Here is a 24,964-nt window from a genome sequence, read left to right as displayed (position 1 = left end):
CTGATCAGACTGCGCAGCTGCGCAGACTGGTCTTGATCCATGCTGGTCGCAAACCCATTATGTTGGTTTTGTCGTGACGCAGCTCATATGTTAAATAGTCATCATAGTTTCGTTTGAAAGGTTTCAATTAAAAAGAAAATACTAGAAACTTTGAACAATATATATAAAAAATAATACCTAAAATAAGATTGTTTTAATATTGTTATGAAAGGTATTAACAGATAATTGTCATTTAACTTTGATACACATTGTCAAGTTTTCAGAATGGGACTCTTTTATCATTTCATTTGTAAATTCATATCTCAAAACATTACACATTATTTTGATGAGTCAACCGTCATCCTTTCCAACCCACTGAGGAAATGAATTGATATGAGTATTAAACTTGTTTTCAAAACCTCCTCCGAATTTAATTAAGTGAGAAAGTCATTAGCATTGTTTACCTCTAAATCATAATTTCAGTAATGCATGATTTTTGATAAACAATGTCTTCTGGTTGTAATATATATATATGTTTGAAATTCTGGAAATAAATATTGTTTCTACTAAATTTTCTGATGCCTATTGAACAAATAATAACACTATATGTTTCTGATAATTTCATGTCAATGTGATAATAAAGTGTGTGATATTTGTTTTACAGAGACTATTGATGATCTAGAGGAGAGGAGGAAAAATGAGCCTCAAGAGCAGCAAGAGGAGAAAGAAGATATTGAAGATGATGATGGTGAGAAGGGAAGTGTAAAGGGGAGTGAACTCTCGGCTGACGAGGATGTGTACGAGGAGGACGAGGAACAGCCGAGCAAGTTTGCCGAGGTGTACAGTGATACAGATACCGAGGCCGAGGAGGAGGAGGAGGGAGAGTAGGACAACAGTTTCTTTTTGTTGTTGTTTTCTCTGTGCTCTGTCTTGGGCCCGTACTTTGTTTGTTTAGGGGTCCTCCTGGGCACTTGCAGCATACATGTGAACTCTCCCACTTTAAGCGGGAGACTCCCACTTTCTGCAGCCATATTTTCAAAGAGTTTTCTTAAAATAAGGGGTATTTTCACAAATTGAAGAAATATACGTATTTTTGAAGTCAAAACTTCCTTCTTTGTTTATTGCAAATTCTAAAATCTACCTCTTTTTGAAGAAAAATCTCCCGCTTGATCATCAAAAAAAGTTGACATGTAAGTTGCAGCTGGTTCTTGTTGCTGGGTCGTGTGGGGGTTGCATTCATTGAATGCCGCCTTTCCTTGTTGATCTTGTTTATCATATTCTTTTTCTCATAGAAAATTATGGGAAAGACCCTATTGCAATTTTGTAATATTTTTGACACTGTCGTCTTACCAACATTTATTATAATATTGCTTAGTTTTATACTTTTGTATAATGTTTTCAGTTATCTGTTTTGTCCATTCATGTCAATCTTAATAATTGCCTATAAGGGTCAACAGTAGTTATTAGGAATTATTTGTGCCTGATTTGATTTCTGATATTCTGAATGATAAGCCTTTTTGACCAGGTTTTGAAAAATCTGGTTATCTGACTGGCAAATTTCAAATAGCATGCAGGAGGCCGGGTGTAAACAATTCTATACATGCTCAACTCTTCTCACATTTTTAAGAGAATCTAAAACTTTCACAGAACCCCAATAATTAAGTGACCTGGCACAAAGTGTTTCATGATTTGACTTATTTAAGTGGAATTTTGGCCTTTTTACACACATATATTCAGATCAAAACTATTGTCTTCAAATGCCTTGGGGCATATTATTTAGTGCTCTTGGGGTATATTTTTAAGTATTTTACCAGTTTTTATTTTGTACATTAATTTTAAGTAACTGAGAGTAAAAAGTGCATTTATTAGCCACATTATTATGCCCCCACAGAGTGGGAGCATATAGCGTTGCACTTGTCCGTCCGTCCGTCTGTCCGTACGTCCCGAAATCTTGTGAATGCAACTCCTCTTAAACCGGATGGCAGATTTTCCTTAAACTTCCAGGGATGAACAACCTTAATGTGTAGATGGTAGTTAAGGAAGGAATTTTCGCTGCGACCAAATTTAACAGAATTATGGCCCTTTGTTGATTTTTTCACTATATACCATGTAAAAATTTTGTGAACGCAACTCCTCTTAAACCGGATGGCAGATTTTGCTTAAACTTCCAGGGATGAACAACCTTAATGTGTAGATGGTAGTAAAGGAAGGAATTTTTGCTGCGACCAAATTTAACAGAATTATGGCCCTTTGTTGACTTTTTCACTATATACCATATAGAAATTTTGTGAACGCAACTCCTCTTAAACTGGATGGCAGATTTTGCTTAAACTTCCAGGGATGAACAACCTTAATGTGTAGATGGTAGTAAAGGAAGGAATTTTTGCTGCGACCAAATTTAACAGAATTATGGCCCTTTGTTGACTTTTTCACTATATACCATATAGAAATTTTGTGAACGCAACTCCTCTTAAACCGGATGGCAGATTTTGCTTAAACTTCCAGGGATGAACAACCTTAATGTGTAGATGGTAGTAAAGGAAGGAATTTTTGCTGCAACCAAATTTAACAGAATTATGGCCCTTTGTTGATTTTTTCACTATATACCATATAGAAATTTTGTGAACGCAACTCCTCTTAAACCAGATGGCAGATTTTGCTTAAACTTCCAGGGATGAACAACCTTAATGTGTAGATGGTAGTAAAGGAAGGAATTTTTGCTGTGACCAAATTTAACAGAATTATGGCCCTTTGTTGATTTTTTCACTATATACCATATAGAAATTTTGTGAACGCAACTCCTCTTAAACCGGATGGCAGATTTTGCTTAAACTTCCAGGGATGAACAACCTTAATGTGTAGATGGTAGTAAAAGAAAGGAAATTTTGCTGTGACCAAATTTGACAGAATTATGGCCCTTTGTTGATTTTTTCACTATATACCATATATATGTTGTCAGTGGGGGCATCCGTGTCCTTTGGACACAGTTCTAGTTTTTTAATGATTTGATGGGAAATACATTAAGTCAGATGTTATTTTCATTTAACAGAGACGAGGAAGAAGATTTTTCCAAGGGCATTAACTCCTTCATTTCTAAAGTTTCTGATCGACGGAAAACACGCAAGACGTCAGAGGGACCAGTTACTAAAGACATGATTGGCATAGAAAACAGAATTATAGGATGTGCCACCTTTGAAAAGAAATATGTGTAAGTTATATTCAACACTAAATACATGTTTAAGTTGCTAGCGTAGGAATCTACTTTCCTTAAATTTTGGTGTAAGTTTTTCTTTATATTGAACATTTAGCAGAATGCCAAATTTTTAAACTTGAATTTGTCATAAATATTGAATATATGTTATTGTTACCTTTTAAAATGTATATCAGGGGATGCTGATATGTCTTAATTGGGACCTTGTGTGTAAGCTTATTTGGCATAGTGTACTAACTTCCGGACAAATTTGTTTTTTAATTTTAGAAATTTACAGTCTATATCATCCATTCATTTTGATATTTGATATTCCCTGAAGAATTTTTTTTCACTTCTTAGATTATTTAGAAAATCTTGAATTTTTTTGTATTATTTTATTTCTATAGGCAAGGACGTATAAAAAGGTTGGGATAATACATTTTATTTTCTCCCTTCAATAAATTGATGAAAGTTACGCTTTGTGTCTTTCAGATTTTGTGTTGAATTCCTTACAACATCAAATAACATTAGTCAGATTTCTGCATATCTTATTTCCTTACTCATCATCACTAAGCCTAGCTCTAGATATATCAAAATGCAATTTTATTTTGGGATGAAAACCAAATTATGAGAGAAACAAGCAATGTTTGGCCTTAAAGTTACTTAAGGTAAAAATCTTTGTATCTGATGATTGAATGTCATACTTGATTTTTTCTTTCTCTTGTCCTTATTTTCCTAATGTGTGCACATTTTTATCCATGTTTTTGTTTAAGTGAAAATAAACTGACAAAAATGGTCTAAAATTATATATAATTACATGAAAATAATGACATATAATAACTGGTAACATAATGATTGTCCTTTATGTTCTAGTTTAGACAGGGAATTCCTGTCTATCTACGTATTGTGTGTTCACATTTTTGTTAGGTTTTAATTCACATAACAGCTATAATGGTCAAGTTTCAAGACAGGCTGGTTGAGGAAGACCTCAGATATCCCATCATGCATTATTTCAGGCTCAGTTATATTATCTTAAAACTGGCTGGATATTTTTGCGCATGAAAGAACCCAAAATTCCTGTAGGGATTCAAACTCAAAGTTGTGAGGGGCAAGGGATTTGATGTCAGTAACCTTAACCAGTCAGTAATGTATGGTCAAATCTTGCACTGTGACATGAATGTGCATATTAAATTTTGATTTTAGTTTCATAATAGCAGAGCTCAATATTCAGCTATGATTTTAAGAACTTTTTTTATCATTCGGTAACAAATGATTCTTCAATATGCATATACATATACATGTATATATAATATAATGTTTTTTTTTGTTGTTTTTTTTTCCATCTCATATCAAGCTGTCAATTAACTTTGTACAAATTATATTCAAATTGTAAAGATTATTATTTATTTATTCTGTGTCTAATCTATGCATTACAAGTTTTAATCTGTATTATTGGAATATAAGTAATGTATGATCACTTGTACACTACAATTTAATGCTTTTATATAAGAAAACAACAGCATTTATTCTTGTTGATGTGATTTAAAACATTACACTCCCCCCTACCCCCACTTCAAAGAAAAAAAAGAGAGAAATGTGTGCACATGTGGATGGATACAGAGGTCATTAGCCTAATTGCTTTAAAGATTCCAGTAGTAAAACTTTTTTTTAGTTGATAAGATTAATGTAGGATATTTGAAATAAAACAGCTAGAGAATAGCTAAATTATACAATTTAGCAAAAGTAATAATTTTTGCACAAAATGAATGAATTTTTGAATTTTTTTTTCGAGACTCTGTAATGAAATTTATGTGATTTTGCTAGCATACTAGTGGGAATATTTCTGTTAGTTTTTGTGCCAGCTATTCAAAAACAAGTTTATATCATTCAAAAATTCATTGCAAAATGGGAGAGTCCTTGTTAGCAATAATAAGTGTAGTAAAAAGTGATAGTTGCAGGCTTGGTTTGATTTAAAAAAAATAAAAGGTGCAACAGTTTACACTCTAACTCTACCCTCTACACTCCTTTAACAAAATCCTATATCAGGTATACCCTTCTTTATGAAGATTATGGTGCAAATATCTATTCACATTTAGTCTTAAGTTAACTGTTTTGTTCCTTATGTTTTGGTTCCTTATAAAGAAGTCACTCTCTGTTAACCCTTAGAAAGAATCATTTGTTTCACTTTATGATTAAATGTCATAAATACCAAAAAAACAACAACAACAAAAAAAAAAAAAATAAAAAACATTTTTTTTTCCACAGAACTGATGATGTGTTTTCTGTTAAACTCAAACAGAGTTTTGTGAAAAGTTTTATGTTTATCTCTTTCAACAGTGCTGTTGAATTTTTTATTTGTTCAGTTGATTATCTATTAGTGTTACAAGTTAGTTGAAATATATACAAGTAGATCTTTTTCTAGCTTTATTCATACATGTTGTTATATGATTAATTGTTCTTTCCTCTAACAAGATCCTCTATCAGATATACCCTTTGAAATAAAAGTTATGTCGTAGATACCTATTCTAACAAGATACTTCTCTCATGTTAAAATTTTTGTATTATTTTAATTTTTTCCCTGTCTGTGTTTCATTCTTATCATGTAAAAAGCACATTTTCACCCTTAATCTTTTAAATTTCTTAAATGGACTTTTCCAGCTTCCCTTTTTGGTACTGTTCATTATCAATATTTGGAGATATCAAAATGAAGTTTAAAGTGAGTCAGCCAACAGTATAAAGCCTGGCCTCAAGTTTATAAAACCTTTTTTCTGAGTTCTCTCTCTCAAATCTCATGATTTTCATTGGTCAGTGTATATTCAGAGCTGGTTTCTGACCAATCAAATCCTTGATATCTGACTTTGAGCCTCAGACCCTGGTCATACTTAATGGAAGTTCAGGCTGGCCTAGCTCTATACTAGGGGCAAAAGTTGATCACTTTCTGTTCCAGTAAGTTGAGGTTAAAGAAACTGACCTTTGAAAAATATTTTAAAAAGGACATTGATTGTAAACAAGACCTATATTTAAAAAAAATTCTTGATCTGGTAATCCTATTCTATTTAGAATCTTTTTTAGAAGTGTGATTTATTTCAATTCTCAAAAATTAATAAAAATACTGTAGGAACTAATATATTCTGTAAGCCTTTTTGCCTTTTCTTAGGAATTTTTATGCTATGTTTTGAAAATGGATTTGATTTTGCTATAATAACACTTCAATAGAAGTTAAATTTATAAATTGTCAGCATTTTATGCTAATTTGCACATAAACCTGATTTAAATGTAAACTTCAGACCCTTTCTGATGATGTTCTAAAATTGCTTTATATTCTATACATTGTACCTCTAAAATTTATATGGTGCTAGATAGTATATTGTACAATTTTGTCATCTGTTTATTTTGATGTGATTTCAGTAAGCACAGAGATAGGGTTATACATCTAACATTGGTCAGTGTACGTAAAAGATGTCGTAACTTTGGTATTGGAAAATTTCTTCTTTCTGTAAGTATTCTATAAATAGTGCAGTAATGTTGGAATGATTCTGTGAATACTGTTTTAAAGTGGGTGAGATTCTTGTGTTTAATTTGGAATGTTCCTATAACATTAATGAGTACAAAATAATAATTATTAATACAACTTATAATTAGGGTGGATTCTATAGTTGTTGTATATTAGAAAGGTACTTTCTATACATACAGCCTTTAAGTTGGGTACATTCTATAAATGCTGCCTTTAAGTTGGGTAGATTCCATAAATACTGCCTTTAAATTGGGTAGATTCCATAAATACTGCCTTTAAGTTGGGTAGATTCCATAAATACTGCCTTTAAGTTGGGTAGATCCCATAAATACTGCCTTTAAGTTGGGTAGATCCCATAAATACTGCCTTTAAGTTGCGTAGATTCCATAAATACTGCCTTTAAGTTGGGTAGATTCAAGAAATATTGCCTTTAAGTTGGGTAGATTCAAGAAATACTGCTTTAAATTGGGTAGATTCTATAAATACTGCCTTTAAGTTGGGTAAATAAATACTGCCTTAAAGTTGGGTAGATTCCATAAATACTCCCTTTAAGACAGACAGATTTTGTAAGTTGTGCTTTCTGACCAGGCTCTATTCAGGAGCAGTAGTCCAGTGGTAGGACGCGCGCTTAGGGATCGAGAGGTCCCGGGTTCGAACCCCACCAGGGGCACTGGTAATTTCCTTGAGCAAGAAATTTACCTGCGATTGCTTCACTTCACCCAGGTGTAAATGGGTACCTGCGAGGGTGGTATAATTCCGTTGCGCCAAAGTGTCGGCTGCACTAAGCGGAGTTAAAAGACTCCCCAGGGAGATTTATAGATAGATACCAGTAGCCCGATGACCAGGGGTAATAGCTGTAAAGTCGGTGAATGTGCGTAAACATGAAACTTAGACTATAAAATGCAATTACTTTACTTTATACTGATGGCTGACCAATTTTCATCTAGACATCCCCAAACTTGATAATGGATAAGTCCAAAATTTGAAGGTGGACAAGTCCATTTCAGAAATTTGGCAAGTTTAGCGTTGAACATTCAGGATGCTGATGTATATTTCACATTGATTAACAATCATATGTACATGTATTATATTTACAGCAATTGGTAGAGCCAAAGGTTGTAGGCAATTACGATGCAGTAGTGGTTCATGCAGACAATGAGGCTGTAGAGTTCTTCCAGAAGTTTGGATTCTCAGATGATATTGTTCTGAATAGTAGATGGAAGTATGTTTATTTATAAAATATACTGTTGACAAAGTTATTCCCTGAAAATAACATATTTGTTTTCTAGTTTGCCAATTTAAAGTTTTCAAATGTTTGAGGCAGCATGGCCAAGTGATTAATGCGTTTGACTAGTGATCTACGAATTGCTGGATGTGTAGTTTCAGCGCCCGTCAGGGGCAAGCAAGTCGTTGTTTCCTTGAGCAAAAACCTTGACAGTCATTGCTTAGTACTAGTTGGTTCCAGGAACGGATTAAAGTGTGTTCCAATAAGCTTATATTGCTTCCAACACAAAAAAATGTAAAATAAGTTTAAATAAACTATAAACTAATTTTCAATATAAGTCTCATATTTATCTTTTACTTAATACTTTACCGGGCCTCCCTGACTGTGTGGTTAAGGCTTTTTACCTCTTATTTGCTGTGGTTTCAACTATGATTCTTTCATGTGAGGAAGCTATCCAGCTAGCATAGATTCATCAATTTTACATAAGCTAAATATAACATAATGTATGTATTTTCAGGGAGTTAGCAGAACAGTTCACTAACTGTACACTAATGTGTTATCTTCCAGGATTCTCAGGTAAGTTGTTTGATACTATGTCCTGTAGCAGTGTTTAACCTTTACCACCTTAAATATCTTAAATGGACTTGTCCATCTTTAAATCTGGACAAAACCATTCATCATTTTTAGGGAAAATTTCAAAATATGAAGTGATAGAAAAGTGAACAGTGCAGGTCATGATATCAGATAAAGGGAGACTAATGTTTATGAAATATATAACCAAGAATTTCTTTTGCCTACAATGAATTTTACCCTGAGTGTGACTGAATTTACCCTTTCAACCAGTGCAGACCAAGATCAGAAGCACTTCTGTGCAGTGTGCTCATAGTCTGCAATGCTTGCTATTGTAATTTAATCAGAATTTACTTTAAAATTCTCCCTAAAAATGATAAATGGTTTTGTCCAGATTGAAAGAAGAACAAGTCCATTTAAGATATTTAGTGTGGAAAGGGTTAAGTCTACACTTTGCTGGATATGTCTATAAGTTGGTGATTTTTACATAAAAAAAGTAAAAAAGATATTTAAGATAGTGTTTCAAGAAAGCATTACTCTATACATTACTTGTTTTGTTTCAGACAATCTCACTTTTAATATAGAAGTTATTTTGCTATATTTAAGTCGGGCTATTGCATCCCATGTCATAGTTGAGGGACATTCAGCGTTAATATGCAAAATATCAAAGCTACATATACATAAACATATCAAAATGTCTTAACTTTGATATATTATGTAGATAAAGCCCAATTTCTAAGTAGAGTCAATTTGTAACATAAATCTAAACAAAAGTTTAAGTTTCACCCTGAAAAAATTGTTAGATAGTCTTGCCATATAGTTTTTTTAACTGTTCATTGCTAGATCAATGTCCAAATATTAATTTTAGATGCCAACAGATTCAGGTAAGAGTCTGTAAGGAAATGTGACACTTACCGTATGCTGTTTAAGGTAAACATTGATCCAAGCTTCACACTGTAACAGCAGCTCGATGTTTTTACTCAGGTGCCCACTTGTGCCTGAAATAATTCATCAAGGGGGGCATCTGAGGTCTTTCTCTACTAGTAAAGCTGGAATGTCCTGTTTGACCTTCTTAATTAGTGTTAATGTGACTTAAAATTTAACCCAACAAACAAAATTTCACATCTGCTTTATTGATAGTCAAAACTGATAGTTTAAATACTACATGTATTACAATTTTTTTTTGTAGGTCATAGACTGTTGACATCAATAAAAATTCCAGGTTTAGAAATGTATGAGCTAGAACAAGAGTTTCTTAAATGGTAAGTGTTTAAATTGGTCTTTGTCAAATTGTTGCGGTGATTTTGTTTGAATTCACTTTGAATTTTTTGTTAAATTTGTTCTTATTGATTGAAAGAAAACAAAAAAATATATATATATGCAGATTTTAATTGATGTTTTTTACATTTAAAGATAATTGCTAAATAGGATGGAAACCCAAACTATATATTGTACATGTACTTTAAAATGACTTTAAAATGAAGGCACTGTTCATAATAACAATTGTTTTAATTTCAAGGAATTTCTTTCAAAGCCTAGGAAACATTGTTATAAGCAAAGAGGATCCATGAAAAAAAACACCACAAAAACAAACAAAACAAAACAAAAACAACACCCCCCTCCAAACAAATTCAACTGGGTTTAAACGAGTTAAAAACATACTAATATGTTAAAGATTTAGAACAACACAAACAATCTTTTCCAGATATGTTTGATGGAAACTTTTTATTTTTGATGTAACTCTCTATTTATACAGGAAAGAAAAGACACTAGAAGTTTATCAACAACAAGTCACATGTATGATGAGAATGAAGCAGGAAGTGATGCAACTCAAATATACAGTAAGATTTTATCAAAACTATGATTAACTTAGAGTAACATTATGCTCATTTTTTCACTGTTAAGTTGGGTTAAATTAGTAATATGTTTCAAGAGATTGACTATTATAATGGTGAGTCACCAATGATTGAAATTTCTTTTAGGTTAAAATATAAAAACTACATATATTATAAGACAGTTGTCCAATCCTTTTAAAAATTGAACATTGGTAATACATTCCGAATGATTTGTTTAGAAATGTCGGTGAGTCACACTGATTATTGATTATTTTTGTATAGCAAAATATAAAATTGAACACAATTATGGCAAAATGTGAAAGAAGTTGTTTTGAATCTCACCATTGACACTTGGGTGGGCATAATGTCACTTTAAAATGCTCATTATAATCAAGTATACAGTAAAACATGATGAAAATTAGAAATTGAAACTAATATAAAGATCATTATAATCAATTCTAACATGCTTCACATGATTCCCATATTAAACAGAAGGCGCAGCCAAGTGTGTTATTACACAATATATGCAGAGTAAAAAATAAATGCTTATGCCAAAATTTCATATGGTTTGCTGTAAGATTTTTTGCATTATATTATTTACAGTTTACCTTTTTGAAAAAATAAAAAGTCTACGTTTCAAGAACCCATGTAAAATTAATGCTCTGTATGATAAAACTACGAAATTCCATGCACATGAAATTAAGTGAATTCACAGAATATTGTATTATCTTACAGACGACTACTCAAGACAAGTTTTTAAAAGCACTGGTAGAGGAGAATGAGATTTTGAAGACAGATAAATTGGTAGCAGGTAAGTTTTCCATATATACTAGAATAGATTTCTACTACAACCATGTACTGAAGTTCATTAGTTTCAATATGTATAGATGACACTTATATGCCTTTCCTTTACCTTTGAAAATAAGGACTTCAGTTAAAGTGGATTGCTCTACAAGGGGCATATTTTCCATAAGAATTTATGTTATTGATAGAAACAATAGATATGTATTATTTGAAAAATTTTGTAGAATATTTTTTGAAAAAAAGAAGATATTTTGAGTTTTAGTTTTATGGTTCTAAGGACCTTCCATTATGGACCAACTCACTTTAAGCTAGTTGTAGAAAAGTATGATGTGTACCTAAAAATAAAATCATGCAAGGACATTAATATTCATTTCTGTTACAAAGGAAAGGAATAAACTCTTTTTATAGTCACATTGTAGGCAACAATGACATCTTATTCAATAATCTCTAATATCATCTCTAATCAATTTTAACACTTCCACTGTAATTCAGACAAGCTGAAAAAATATGCATGTATACCAGTCCTGGTTACCTGGTTACTTGTGTTAAGGGGGGGGGGGGGGGAGCCGTGGCTGAGTGGTTAAGGTTGTTGACTTCAATCCACTTTCCCACTGCTGTGGGTTCAACCCCTGACAGGGACTTTGGATTCTTTCATGTGAGGAAGCTATCCAGCTAGCGTACAGATGTCGGTGGTTCTACTCAGGTGCCCGTTCATGCCTGAAAAAAAATGCAAGGTAGGGCACCTGAGGTCTTCCTCCACCAGTAAAGCTGGATCTTCGCCAAATGACGGTGTACCTTTTCATTGAAATACTTACCAGCAATCTTTTAACCAGTAAACTTTGACCCATTTAAAGCAAGACCAGTCTGCACATTTATGCAGTGTAAACAGATTCTGTTTTGTTGGCTGCTGTATTTTACTATTTAAATATTAAATTCCCTTAAAATAAAAAAAGGAAACAGTTTAGTTTCAGATTTTTATCTGGTCAAGTCCATACCATATATAGTGTGGGGATAACGGTTTACAAATTTACAAAAGATTATCCCATATCTCAAAACAAATATGTTAAGTGTATATATATATTCTTCTGAAATAAAATTAAGTTTTGTAGTATTGATTTGTATAAATGAATGTTTCCACTATTTAGTTACAGATAAAGATTCCCAGACATTACAAAGTATGTGAATGCAATGTGTATATCAAGATATTATTCTCAGATTGTCCCTTCTTCTGTTTGTTAAGCATCAGTGCTAAAGCTTTTAAGAAGAATTTAAAAATTACCTCTGTGCATGAACTAAAGAGAGGAGTGTCTTTAAGCACAGAAACTCTTACATTATTCTATTTAAAATACTTAAAAGATAATGTTTATTCTATTTAAAATACTTTAAAGATAATGTGAAGTAATATTTCAGTTTATCACATGATCTTCTTACAAGCCTTTGTTTAGCCGGCTAGAGCTTTATAAAGAAATGCTTATCAAGATTATAGATTTCTGATTATGAACTAAACAGAGAATTGTTCTCGAGCTTGCGTTTTCATCAGAAAAGTTCTTTGAAGATTTGTCAGCCAATAGTATAGAGCCTGGTCAGATTGGCCTGATTATATATTGGTGGCAAAGACTTAATTACTTCCAGCTGCAGCAGGTTAACGTTAAACTCATTGTGATTTATGGGACACTGCTTTGCAGGTATCCGGGACACTGCTTTGCAGGTATCCGGGACACTGCTTTGCAGGAATTCGGGACACTGCTTCACGGGAATACCGCAATCCCGCACTTTTAAGCAACCAGATAGACCTATATATTACTGTGGTCAGGAATTGGAGCTTCTTTGCATGTATATTTATGCTGTATCAATTATTATTTGTGTGTGTGTGTGTATAAAGACAGATATATCAAAGCTGGTTTTAATCCACTCGTGAATAATTTATTCAAAGACAGTGTTGTGAGCAAGTTTAAAAGTTATATAGGAATTATTTTTAGCTCACCTGAGCACAACGTCTAATTCATTACCATTGTGATTATTGTTTAACAGGAATTTCAAAAAAATTTTGCTTTTCATTTTTCTATATAGGATATTAAATCTTAAAAGAAGTTAATATTTTTAGCTGGTTCATTACATATGCATAAGAGTCACCTGAGCATGGAATTCAACATTTGGTCCATATCAGCATCTACCTTTTAGTTCAGCCGTTTGTACCATCCTACTCCTCAAGATATTGCTTTTAATCTAACTACACTTGGTAATGAGCATCACCTTTACTGTTAGGCAAGAGGACATAACTCTGTCATGGATTTTGACAAAATCATGCTTCTTTTTGCCTATGTTGTTCTCATACCGCACATATATTTCACTGAGCCCTTTGTGTGATTGTTTTGAAATTAAGAGTATGTGTTTATGACCATCACATCACATAAATTTATATGCTAGAATATATTTCTTTGGTTAAAATTTGACACAATTATTTCACATTTTTAGCTCACCTGTCACAAAGTGACAGGGTGAGCTTTTGTGATCGCTTTTCGTCCGGCGTCCGTCCGGCGTCCGTCCGTCGTCTGTCGTCCATCCGTCGTCCGTAAACTTTTACTTTAAATGACATCTCCTCATAAACCACTAGGCCAATTTCATCCAAACTTCACAGGAATGTTCCTTTGGTGGTCACCTTTAAAAATTGTTCAAAGAATTTAATTCCATGCAGAACTCTGGTTGCCATGGCAACCGAAAGAAAAAACTTAAAATATCTTCTTTTAAAAAACCCTAAGAGCTAGAGCTTAGATATTTGGCATGAAACATCTTCTAGTAAGTGTCTACCAAGTTTGTTCAAATAAAAGCCCTGGGGTCAAAATTGGCCCCGCCCCAGGGGGTCATTGATTTTCCCTATATGCATATAGTAAAAACTTAAAAAATCTTCTTTTAAAGAACCCAAAGAGCTAGAGCTAAGATATTTAGCATGAAACATGTTCTAATGAGTGTCTACCAAGTTTGTTCAAATAAAAGCCCTTGGGTCAAAATTGGCCCCGCCCCAGGGGGTCATTGATTTTCCCTATATGCATATAGTAAAAACTTAAAAAATCTTCTTTGAAAAAACCCAAATAGCTAGAGTTTAGATATGAAGCATGAATTATGTTCTAATAGGTGTCTACCATGTTTGTTCAAATAAAAGCCCTGGGGTCAAAATTGGCCCTGCCCCGGGGGTCATTGATTTTCCTTATATGTGTATAGCAAAAACTTAAAAAATCTTCTTTGAAAAAACCCAAATAGCTAGAGTTTAGATATTAAGCATGAAACATCTTCTAGTGAGTGTCTACAAAGTTTGTTCAAATAAAAGCCCTGGGGTCAAAATTGGCCCGCCCCGGGGGTCATTGATTTTCCTTATATGTGTATAGCAAAAAATTAAAAATCTTGTTTGAAAAACCCAAATAGCTAGAGCTTAGATGTTCAGCATGAAACATCTTCTTATGGGTGTCTACCAAGTTTGTTCAAATAAAAGCCCTGGGGTCAAAATTGGCCCCGCCCCAGGGGGTCATTGATTTTCCCTATATGCATATAGTAAAAACTTAAAAAATCTTCTTTTAAAGAACCCAAAGAGCTAGAGCTAAGATATTTAGCATGAAACATGTTCTAGTGAGTGTCTACCAAGTTTGTTCAAATAAAAGCCCTGGGGTCAAAATTGGCCCCGCCCCAGGGGGTCATTGATTTTCCCTATATGCATATAGTAAAAACTTAAAAATCTTCTTTGAAAAAACCCAAATAGCTAGAGTTTAGATATTAAGCTGAAACATGTTCTAATAGGTGTCTACCATGTTTGTTCAAATAAAAGCCCTGGGGTCAAAATTGGCCCTGCCCCGGGGGTCATTGATTTTCCTTAAATGTGTATAGCAAAAACTTAAAAAATCTTCTTTGAAAAAACCCAAATAGCTAGAGTTTAGATATTAAGCATGAAACATCTTCTAGTGAGTGTCTACAAAGTTTGTTCAAATAAAAGCCCTGGGGTCAAAATTGGCCCGCCCCGGGGGTCATTGATTTTCCTTATATGTGTATAGCAAAAAATTAAAAATCTTGTTTGAAAAACCCAAATAGCTAGAGCTTAGATGTTCAGCATGAAACATCTTCTTATGGGTGTCTACCAAGTTTGTTCAAATAAAAGCCTTTGGTTTTAAATTGGCCCTGCCGGGGGGTGGGGGCTGTGAAGGTCATTGTTCTTCATTATATGTGTGTAGTAAAAACTTAACATCATGAAACATCTTCTAATGGGTGTCTTCCAAGTTTGTTCAAATAAAAGCCCTGGGGTTTAAACTGGCCCGGCTCCAGGGGCCTATATACAGGTGAGCGACCTCAGGGCCATCATGGCCCTCTTGTTGACAAAATCAAAGAAGTTTGGCATTTTACATAGTCTGTTGAATGTCTTTGAAAATTACATGAATTATTGCCTTGGGTACAAAAATGGGGTCAACAGGGTCACATTTGTTGTATTGACTTATACAATGTTTATAAAACTAGCTGTGAAAAACTTGCCCAGAAAGTACTACAATTCCCAGAGGTTAGATATTTTGCAGGTTGATAATCTGGTGGTTCTCTTCATAACTTTTATAAGTTGTTGTGTCTCAACAGAGTTGGCCTCACACTTGGGGTTACCAAAACATGGCATCTTTTTTAGGGAAAAACCCAAAATTTTAAAAGGTCTGTGAAAATACAATGGATGAGACCCTAAGTTTATTTGGCTTTTTAAAACCTCTCCCAAAAATTATATAAATCATGGACAGGGATAAAAAAATTTTTACATTTGTAAAATGAATTTTAAAAAAAAATTTTTTAAACCCCAGCCCTTTTTGGTTTTTTCTTTCCGTGTTAACAATATTGCTATGTTTCTATAATTTTCCCATTTTTAATTTTAAATTAAACTTTTTTGTATCCCCATTCTTTAAACCCCCAAAAGGGGCCTGGCTTTCTTTTTTTTTAAATCTTTGGTTTTACCTTTGGGCTTTCTGGACCCGTCTGTTGGTGTGGTTGTAAACCTTTTTGGGGCCCTCTTGCCCCTTTTTTTTTTAAGGTTAAAATTCCAAAAATTCAGATTTTTTTCCATGTAAGGAAGCCACCCAAGTTTGGCATATGGGAGGTCGGCCCATCTACTCAACCACTTGCACGTGCTTGGTACCTGAGGTCCTCCTCCACCAAGAAAGCTGGAAAATTGCCACACATGACATGTTACAGGCAGATTTTGCCTCAGAAACAAATGAATTTTTGGTCGGGTTGCACAGTCGAAACACGGGTCATAGTATGGTGACTGTCTGGCGTAAGGCTTGGAGAAAAAATGTTCATAACAGTTTTCTCAGCAACTACTTATCACAGCCTCTTGATAGTTGGCATAAAGCATTAACATATGGTCCCATATTGTGGGATTTGTTTTCAGGGCTTTCGCTCATCCACTTCCTGTTAATCGACTTAGTTAAATTTTCGACATTTATGGTCAGTGGTAGGAAATTTTCACAACAGTTTTCTTAGCAACTACTTATCGCAGCCTCTTGATATTTAGCATACAGCATTAACTAGTGATCCCATAGTGTGGGATTCGATTAAATCTGTCGCACATCCACTTCCTGTTTACCAACTTAGTTAAATTTTCGACATTAATGGTCAATGGTAAGAAATTTTCCTTACAGTTTTCTCAGCACCTACTCATCGCAGCCTCTTGATATTTGGCATACAGCATTAACTAGTGGTCCCATATTGTGGGGTTCGATTTCAGGTTTGTCGCTCATCCACATCCCGTTACTGACATTTATGTTCAATGGTAAACATTTTTCGTAACATCACAGCCTCATGATATTTGGTATACAAATGCAACCAAGCCTTTTCTGTCTTTGACCCATTTTTACTTCTTTATAAAAGGAAAAAAAAATAGTTTTTTTAGCAATTAAAAAAATGGCTTTAGAGCGTGTTAGACACTTGTTACCTGAAGATTATAGCACTAAATGTGAAATAATTTGTCATAAATATAGCAAAATGCAAACAGATTAGTATGTTGACTGAGATACAAAATACTTAATCACTATAACTATATTTAATGCCACAAAGCAAGAGAAGATAAAGATGGTTCAGGAAATTTGCCAATTACATGTATTAACATTTTAGAAATAATAAAAGTATTGTACACCAAAAATAAAAAGCTCTTTAGAAAGAAAAAAGAATTTCTGGGGCATAATGGGCCATTAAAAGTGTGACTTAAAATTAAATTCATTTGCTCTGCATAAAATGTTTGTGTTATTTATAGAGCATGGCCAGCTTGTTCATATATCCTGATTTAAAGTGTATAAAGCCATATTACTGCTACAAAATTTTTTTTTTGAAATTTTCAAAAAAGATTAATTCCAAAATGTCTGTGTATAAGAAATATGTTGGTTTATTTCTTTTTTGGATGGCACAGACACAAAAAATCATTGAAAAGTGATTAAAAACCTACTTAGAATAGCGATTTAATATTTTTTTCCATAACATACTATTCTTATACTAGTATTTCTTTATATCAGAGGTGAAACAAAATATGGCATAGAAAAAAATTGTTATTATTATACCCAATTAAAGTTTCTGACCCTAGCGAACAGTCGTAACAAATAAAGGCCTATCCTCACTGCCAATAGCAAAGATATGGGTAAAAATGTGTTAAAAACAAACCAGACAAACAAAAAAACCAGTCCGACCAGGTGCCTCTATTATTTACTTCACAATTTTATATAATGAAGGTTATTGTTTGACCAAAATCGGTCGATAAATAAAGTAGGTTAAACCTACTCTGGTTTTCTTGACATGCTGTCCTACATCACCTTGTTTACTTAATTTTATTACAGTATTTGGTATTATTTGCTTAAAGGTACAATATGCCTCAGAAATCCTTATTTTAATTATTTAAAAATATCAGTCATGTGTTAATAATAATGTTTAAATTATGAATTAAGAGTATGTAAGATGTTTAACAACTGAAGAAAATAGCGCTGAGCATGCAGTAATTGGTGGTAAAGATAGCAAAATGTAAACAAAGTAGTATTTTGACTTCCATACAAAATACTAATTCACTATAATTAGAACAATTACCAACAGACAAAAAGAAGCATATATATGGCAAGTGAGTATAATGTGGAAATTGTAACAAAATGCCAAAAATAAAAAGATTTTGAGAAATGAAAATATAAGAATAATCTGAAGGCAATAATCGGCCCCTTTGAATAGTTATGGACCATACTGGTAAGTGTGCTATACAAATTTAACTGGAGTACGTACCAATAGTGTTCAAGATTTTGTTTTAACATTCACTTTACCACTGAAAAATCTCTTTTCAATCCATTGAACTTAAAAAATGATATAAAAAATTTTATTTAGGTGCAAAATAAACTGATAGGTTTCTATTTTGATTTAAATTGTTTTCAGCCTTTGACAAAATGGAAAATCTGAGAATATATTTAAGACTTTGTATAGAATAAAATTATCATTTTTTATATTAATATTTATCCTGTTACTGTTCTAACTCAGACCCTTCTTAAATAACTCAAAATCTATTTTTTTAGAGCGTTTTTATTTATGCATTTTGTATAATTTCTGTTTTTCTTACGTTTAAATTTTGTAGTTAAAATTCAAAAAGTAGTGTTTTAAAATCAACAAAATTAAATTTAATGGGGCTTTTAAATTAATGTTTAAGGGGGAACATTAACATTAAAAGTGATTGGAACTGAATGGTATAGAAGTCTTTCTCAATGAATAAAATACGTCATATCAAGATCTTGGTATTGATAATATTTTTTTTTAAATCGACGCAAGTATTTATTGGCTATAATTATACGACTTTTAAACTTACTTAATCTGTTATTACTTTGTATATGTGTTTTAATTAGGATATTTTCTTACGTTATTGACAATGTAAGTAAAACATTTTGATTTTGTATCCAAATAATATGTAGATATGTGTAAAAACAGATAAAAGTAAGATTTTGATTACAATTATATCAGTTATTTATGATACAAACGGGAAATAGATCTATAAATTATAAATTTTTTTTCAGTTTTTATTTTATTTATATTTTAACACTTTATATTCATACTGTATTTGCTTTAACTTTTAATAACTTGACATTACGAAAAAATATTTTTAACCATTAACAATTTAATATACAGAATTTGAATAAAAAAAAACAAAAACAAAAACACCCCAAAACAACAACAACAACAAAAAGGACCCATTTTATAAACACCATAAACATCTTCATGCTAATGAAGGATCAGTGTAGATTAAAAGCAAGTAGAAACAGAAATTCATGAAAAAAAATCAGTGATGGGATGTTGTTTTGTTTCTTTATATTTTGATAATGATATAAACTTATAAACACTATAAAATTGAATGTATTTGTTTTAAGATTTAGAGATTGAAAACAGTACTCTATATCATTGTCACTCATTGACCAGGGTACATAAACTCTACACATGGTTAATCCATTGTTATTGCTTTAGTAGTATTTTTGTCCTTTTGAGTCACATTTTGTGGGATTCTTGACCAGTATTTCTATGTGAATGTGGGTTTTATATGTACATGTTGATCTACTGCAAAATCATAAATATTCGTGGGAAACAAAGATCCAACAAAATTTCGTTTCGTATGCTGTAAGATTATTTTGCAACACATTATTTATATTTTACCTTCTGGAAAAAATAAACTGTCAACGAGTTTAAGAACCTATGAAAATGTTCCACACAAAGGGTTCATTGGCATGGCAGGTGCAATTGCACCATTTGATGGGACCTTAAATTTTAAGTCACATCCAAAGACAAAATCATGTACAAGTCATAGTGCCAAAAGTCATGGTTCTACAATCATTATTTCAAAATCATAATTTAATAATCATAGCTAAGTACATTCCACATTTATTTTTGACATTTTGTGTTATTATAATATTTGCAAGTTTAAAATATCTGTAAACAAGGTTGTCTGTTATTTTAGAAACAATTTTCTTGCTAATCTCAATGAATCCTTGCCCCCACCCCCTTTTGAATTTTGAAATGAAAGGTATCCTGGAAAGAAGTCTACAAGTCATGACCTTCTCCTCATACTACCAGTAAGACATCTAATGCCATATTTAGGTAAATTTTGCCATTATTGGTGCAGAGCTAATGTTCAAGTTGTTGGAGGTTGACTATAGGTGGTTTGTACCATTGCCAAAATAAAAAAAAAAATTCAGCTGTGATCATGTCAAAATTGAGGCAAAATTCCGGGTGTGAGGAGAAGGGTTGAGGCTATCATCAGGGCACTTTGCGTGCTACACACGTTAAAAATTTCAATAATTTGGTTAATTTATGATTACTAAATTGGTATTGTTACTTATGAAATTACTATTTCTTAGCTCAATTAAGTCGTCTTCTCATGACAATGCTTTCAATCACAACCAATTTTAAATTTCCGGGATGTGCTTAATTTATTTCCAGGTGTATATACATGTAATTAGTTTAGTTACTTTTTCTTTCTCCAGCACATTCTGTTTAACTTATTCAAAGAGAAAAAAAGACTTTGTACAAATATATTTTTATTATTTTAGAGAAAGAACTACTGGACTACAGACTGTCAACAGTAAAGAGTGCATTTGGTAGTGAAAAATCAGATCAAGGTAGGCTATTGATATAGATTAACTAGTTATTTACACGAGGGGCTTAGATTAAGTAGCTGTTTACACGAGGGGCACTAAACTGTGTGATAGGATTATAGAGGGTGAAAAAGAAATATATTTTGTGATCTGCTAGCCTTTGATATTTTATTTAACTTGTTAAGACTTTAAACTTGTTAATTTGATTTCATGAAATGATATAATTAGACTGAAAATGGTTAGAAACAGTGTTTTTTTTTTTGAAACAGCTCATATTATCAAGTTTGTTGTTGTTTTTTTTAAATAAATTTCAAAATGAACATTTCAAAGTAAGTCATATTGCAATTTGTTTTTGAAAACGATCTGATGAGAGTGAATATGGTTAGAAAAAGCAAAATCTTGTAGGATATTGGTTAAATTGCTATTTTGTGATATTTTACATAAGATCTACTTGCAATTTGTAAACTAGTCCAGAATAATTAATTTGGAAAGGAGAATATTGGGTTTGGTGTTGCATGTATGAAAGGTTTTGTCGCAACTCTGTTGACACTTGGTAATAAACTGGGGTAAACTAAAAAAGTTTTTTTTCAGTGTTGCGATAAAACCTTGATATGTATTATGTATAACATTGGTGATGTCATTAAAACTTTCAACTCTACAAATTATAATCTCATCATTATCTAATACCATTATTGTATATTGTCTTATCATTCTTATCCTTAACTGAATCTTGATCTAAATCAAATATTCCTTTTCCGTCCTTGACTTTGATTAGTCCATCTTTTAATCTGAATAAAACTGTTCATCATTTTTTAGCAAAAATTTCAAAATATGTAGGGACTGAAAAACAAACAGTGTCGGCCATGATTAGATGTACATTTAGTTGCCTGCAGCAGGCTAAAGTTGAAACATTTTTCATACTTTTTTTTTTCAAATTTTCCAAAATGCTTTCTGCTATTTTACACTCTTATTTCCATTTCCTTCACTTTAATTTTCATCTCACTGATAGTTTCTGAAACTTTTTTTATGCCTTTTTCCTTTAAAAAATCATTTCATATCCCTTTCTCCATCTCTTTAAAGACTTAGCTGTATTTGCCTTCTTTCTTAGGACTTTTCCAACTTTTTAGCTCACCTGACCACGAAGTGGTCATGGTGAGGTATAGTGATGGGGCTATGTCCGGCGTCCGTCGTCGTGCGTTGTGCGTCGTGCGTGGTGCGTCGTGCGTTGTGCGTCGTTCGTCGTCAACAATTGGGTTGTTAACAGTCTAGCAGTCACAGTTTTGATTGGATCATCATCAAACTTTGTCAGAATGTTTGTCTCAATGAAATACAGATCGAGTTCGAAGATGGGTTATCTCGGGTCAAAAACTAGGTCACAGGAGCTAAAAATAGAAAAAGCTTGTTAACACTCTAGAGGCTGCAGTTTTCATCCAAATATTCTGGAAATTTGTCAGGAAGGTTGTTTTGATGATATCTAGGTCAAGTTCGAAGATGGGTCATCTCTGGTCAAAAACTAGGTCACGAGCTAAAAATAGAAAAAGCTTGTTAACACTCAAGTGGCCGCAGTTTTCATCCAAATATTCTGGAAATTTGTCAGGAAAGTTGTTTTGATGGTTTCTAGGTCAAGTTCAAAGATGGGTCATCTCCGGTCAAAAACTAGGTCACAGGAGCTAAAAATAGAAAAAGCTTGTTAACACTCTATAGGCTGCAGTTTTCATCCAAATATTCTGGAAATTTGTCAGGAAGGTTGTTTAGATGATATCTAGGTCAAGTTTGAAGATGGATCATGTCTGGTCAAAAACTAGGTCACAGGAGCTAAAAATAGAAAAAGCTTGTTAACACTCTAGTGGCTGCAATTTTCATCCAAATATTTTTGGGAAATTTGTCAGGAAGGTTGTTTTGATTTTATCTAGGTCAAGTTCGAAGATGGGTCATGTCTGGTCAAAAACTAGGTCACAGGAGCTTAAAATAGAAAAAGCTTGTTAACACTCTATAGGCTGCAGTTTTCATCCAATATTTCTGGAAATTTGTCAGGAAGGTTGTTTAGATAATATCTAGGTCAAGTTTAAAGATGGATCATGTCTGGTCAAAAACTAGGTCACAGGAGCTAAAAATAGAAAAAGCTTGTTAACACTCTAGTGGCTGCAGTTTTCATCCAAATATTCTGGAAATTTGTCAGGAAGGTTGCTTAGATAATATTTAGGTCAAGTTCGAAGATGGGTCATCTCCGGTCAAAAACTAGGTCACATTTAGCTAAAAATAGAAAAAGTTTGTTAACACTCTAGTGGCTGCAGTTTTCATCCAAATATTCTGGTAATTTGTCAGGAAGGTTGTTTTGATGATATCTAGGTCAAGTTGGAAGATGGGTAATGTCCGGTCAAAAAACTAGGTCACAGGAGCTAAAAATAGAAAAAGCTTGTTAACACTCTAGTGGCTGCAGTTCTCATCCAAATATTCTGGAAATTTGTCAGGAAGGTTGTTTTGATGATATCTAGGTCAAGTTGGAAGATGGGTCATGTCCGGTCAAAAACTAGGTCACAGGTGCTAAAAATAGAAAAAAGCTTGTTAACACTCTAGTGGCTGCAGTTTTCATCCAAATATTTTGGAAATTTGTCAGGAAGGTTGTTTTGATGATTTTCAGGTCAAGTTCGAAGATGGGTCATCTCTGGTCAAAAACTAGGTCACAGGAGCTAAAAATAGAAAAAGCTTGTTAACACTCTAGTGGCTGCAGTTTTGATTAAAATATTCTGGAAATTTGTCAGGAAGGTTGTTTTAATGATTTCTAGGTCAAGTTCGAAGATGGGTCATGTCTGGTCAAAAACTAGGCCACAGGAGCTAAAAATAGAAAAAGCTTGTTAACACTCTAATGGTTGCAGTTTTCATCCAAACATTCTGGAAATTTGTCAGAAAGGTTGTTTTGATGATTTCTAGGTCAAGTTCGAAGATGGGTCATCTCAGGTCAAAAACTAGGTCACAGGAGCTAAAAATAGAAAAAGCTTGTTAACACTCTAATCGCTGCAGTTTTCATCTAAATGTTCTGGAAATTTGTCAAGAAGGTTGTTTTGATGATATCTAAGTCAAGTTCGAAGATGGGTCATCTCCGGTCAAAAACTAGGTCACAGGAGCTAAAAATAGAAAAGCTTGTTAACACATTAGGGGCTGCAGTTTTCATCCAAATATTCTTGAAATTTGTCAGGAAGGTTGTTTTGATGATGTCTAGGTCAAGTTCGAAGATGGGTTATCTCCGGTCAAAAACTAGGTCACAGGAGCTGAACATAGAAAAAGCTTGTTAACACTCTAGTGGCTGCAGTATTGATTCAAATATTCTGGAAATTTGTCAGGAAGGTTGTTTTGATGATTTCTAGGTCAAGTTCGAAGATGGGCCATCTCAGGTCAAAAACTAGGTCACAGGAGTTAAAAATAGAAAAAGCTTGTTTACACTCTAGTGGCTGCAGTTTTTATTCAAATATTCAGGAAATTTGTCAAGAATGTTGTTTTTGATGTTTTCTGGGTCAAGTGCTAAGATTGGTCATGTCTGGTCAAAAACTAGGTCACAGGAGCTAAAAATAGAAAAATCTTTTTAACACTCTAGTGGCTGCTGTTTTGATCCAAATTTCCTGGAAATTGGTCAGGAAGGTTGTTTTGATGATTTCTAGGTCAAGTTTGAATATGGGTCGTGTCCAGTCAAAAATTAGGTCACATTGCCCAAATATGGAAAAATCTTTATAACACACTAGAGGTCACATGTTTGACTCAGTCGCATCAAACTTGGTCATGATGCTTGTTTAAGACATTGCTTGGATGCGGTTGTGTCAGGTGAGCGATCCAGGGCCATCATGGCCCTCTTGTTTAAATTAGTTTAGACCCCTTTCATTCAATTTGTAGGACTCTGAGCATATATGAATTCAAGTTATAAAAGTTACTTCTTTTTATTAATTGATTATCTTATTCTATAAACTGTTTGCAGTTTCTCACATGATTTAAATAAGAGTAAATACTTTTATTTAGTTTAGAAGATCTCTTATAGAAATTGGGGGAAAAAAAGCCAAAACTTGCTGATGTATAATGACCGTTTGATAATTAAAAATTTTGAAGGTAAAAGAAACCAATTGAAATTTTACAGGCTTTGAAAAAAAAAATGTGAAAAGTCTTAGTGTTGTTTGATTTAAACATAATTATTTATTTAGACTTGATGGTAAAATAAGTTTAACTTCTTTAAATCACTTTTGA

The 24,964-nt window shown here is 32.9% G+C and overlaps 1 protein-coding gene across 3 annotated transcripts in view; it reads left to right on the top strand.

Annotated features, from left to right (window-relative positions):
- The window catches only part of LOC132713503 (uncharacterized), a 53,162-nt gene that overhangs the window by 4,568 nt on the left and 23,630 nt on the right, over window positions 1–24,964 (top strand). For 2 of the 3 annotated variants that reach the window (XM_060696131.1, XM_060696129.1), the window contains exons 3-12: window positions 644–863; window positions 3,029–3,187; window positions 3,577–3,594; window positions 6,578–6,665; window positions 7,781–7,905; window positions 8,426–8,484; window positions 9,668–9,740; window positions 10,235–10,319; window positions 11,049–11,124; window positions 20,690–20,758. In XM_060696131.1, coding sequence (XP_060552114.1) covers window positions 644–863; window positions 3,029–3,187; window positions 3,577–3,594; window positions 6,578–6,665; window positions 7,781–7,905; window positions 8,426–8,484; window positions 9,668–9,740; window positions 10,235–10,319; window positions 11,049–11,124; window positions 20,690–20,758 — 972 coding nt within the window. The remainder of the gene's footprint in view (window positions 1–643; window positions 864–3,028; window positions 3,188–3,576; window positions 3,595–6,577; window positions 6,666–7,780; window positions 7,906–8,425; window positions 8,485–9,667; window positions 9,741–10,234; window positions 10,320–11,048; window positions 11,125–20,689; window positions 20,759–24,964) is intronic. The other variant, XM_060696130.1, reaches the window with a different exon arrangement.

This window comes from Ruditapes philippinarum, unplaced genomic scaffold (assembly GCF_026571515.1).
Source record: "Ruditapes philippinarum isolate M1 unplaced genomic scaffold, ASM2657151v2 ctg1281_1_1_1_1, whole genome shotgun sequence".
In the NCBI taxonomy this organism is placed as follows: domain Eukaryota; kingdom Metazoa; phylum Mollusca; class Bivalvia; order Venerida; family Veneridae; genus Ruditapes; species Ruditapes philippinarum.
Note: the sequence above shows the minus strand (reverse complement) of the source record. Positions and strands in the feature narration are given on the sequence as shown.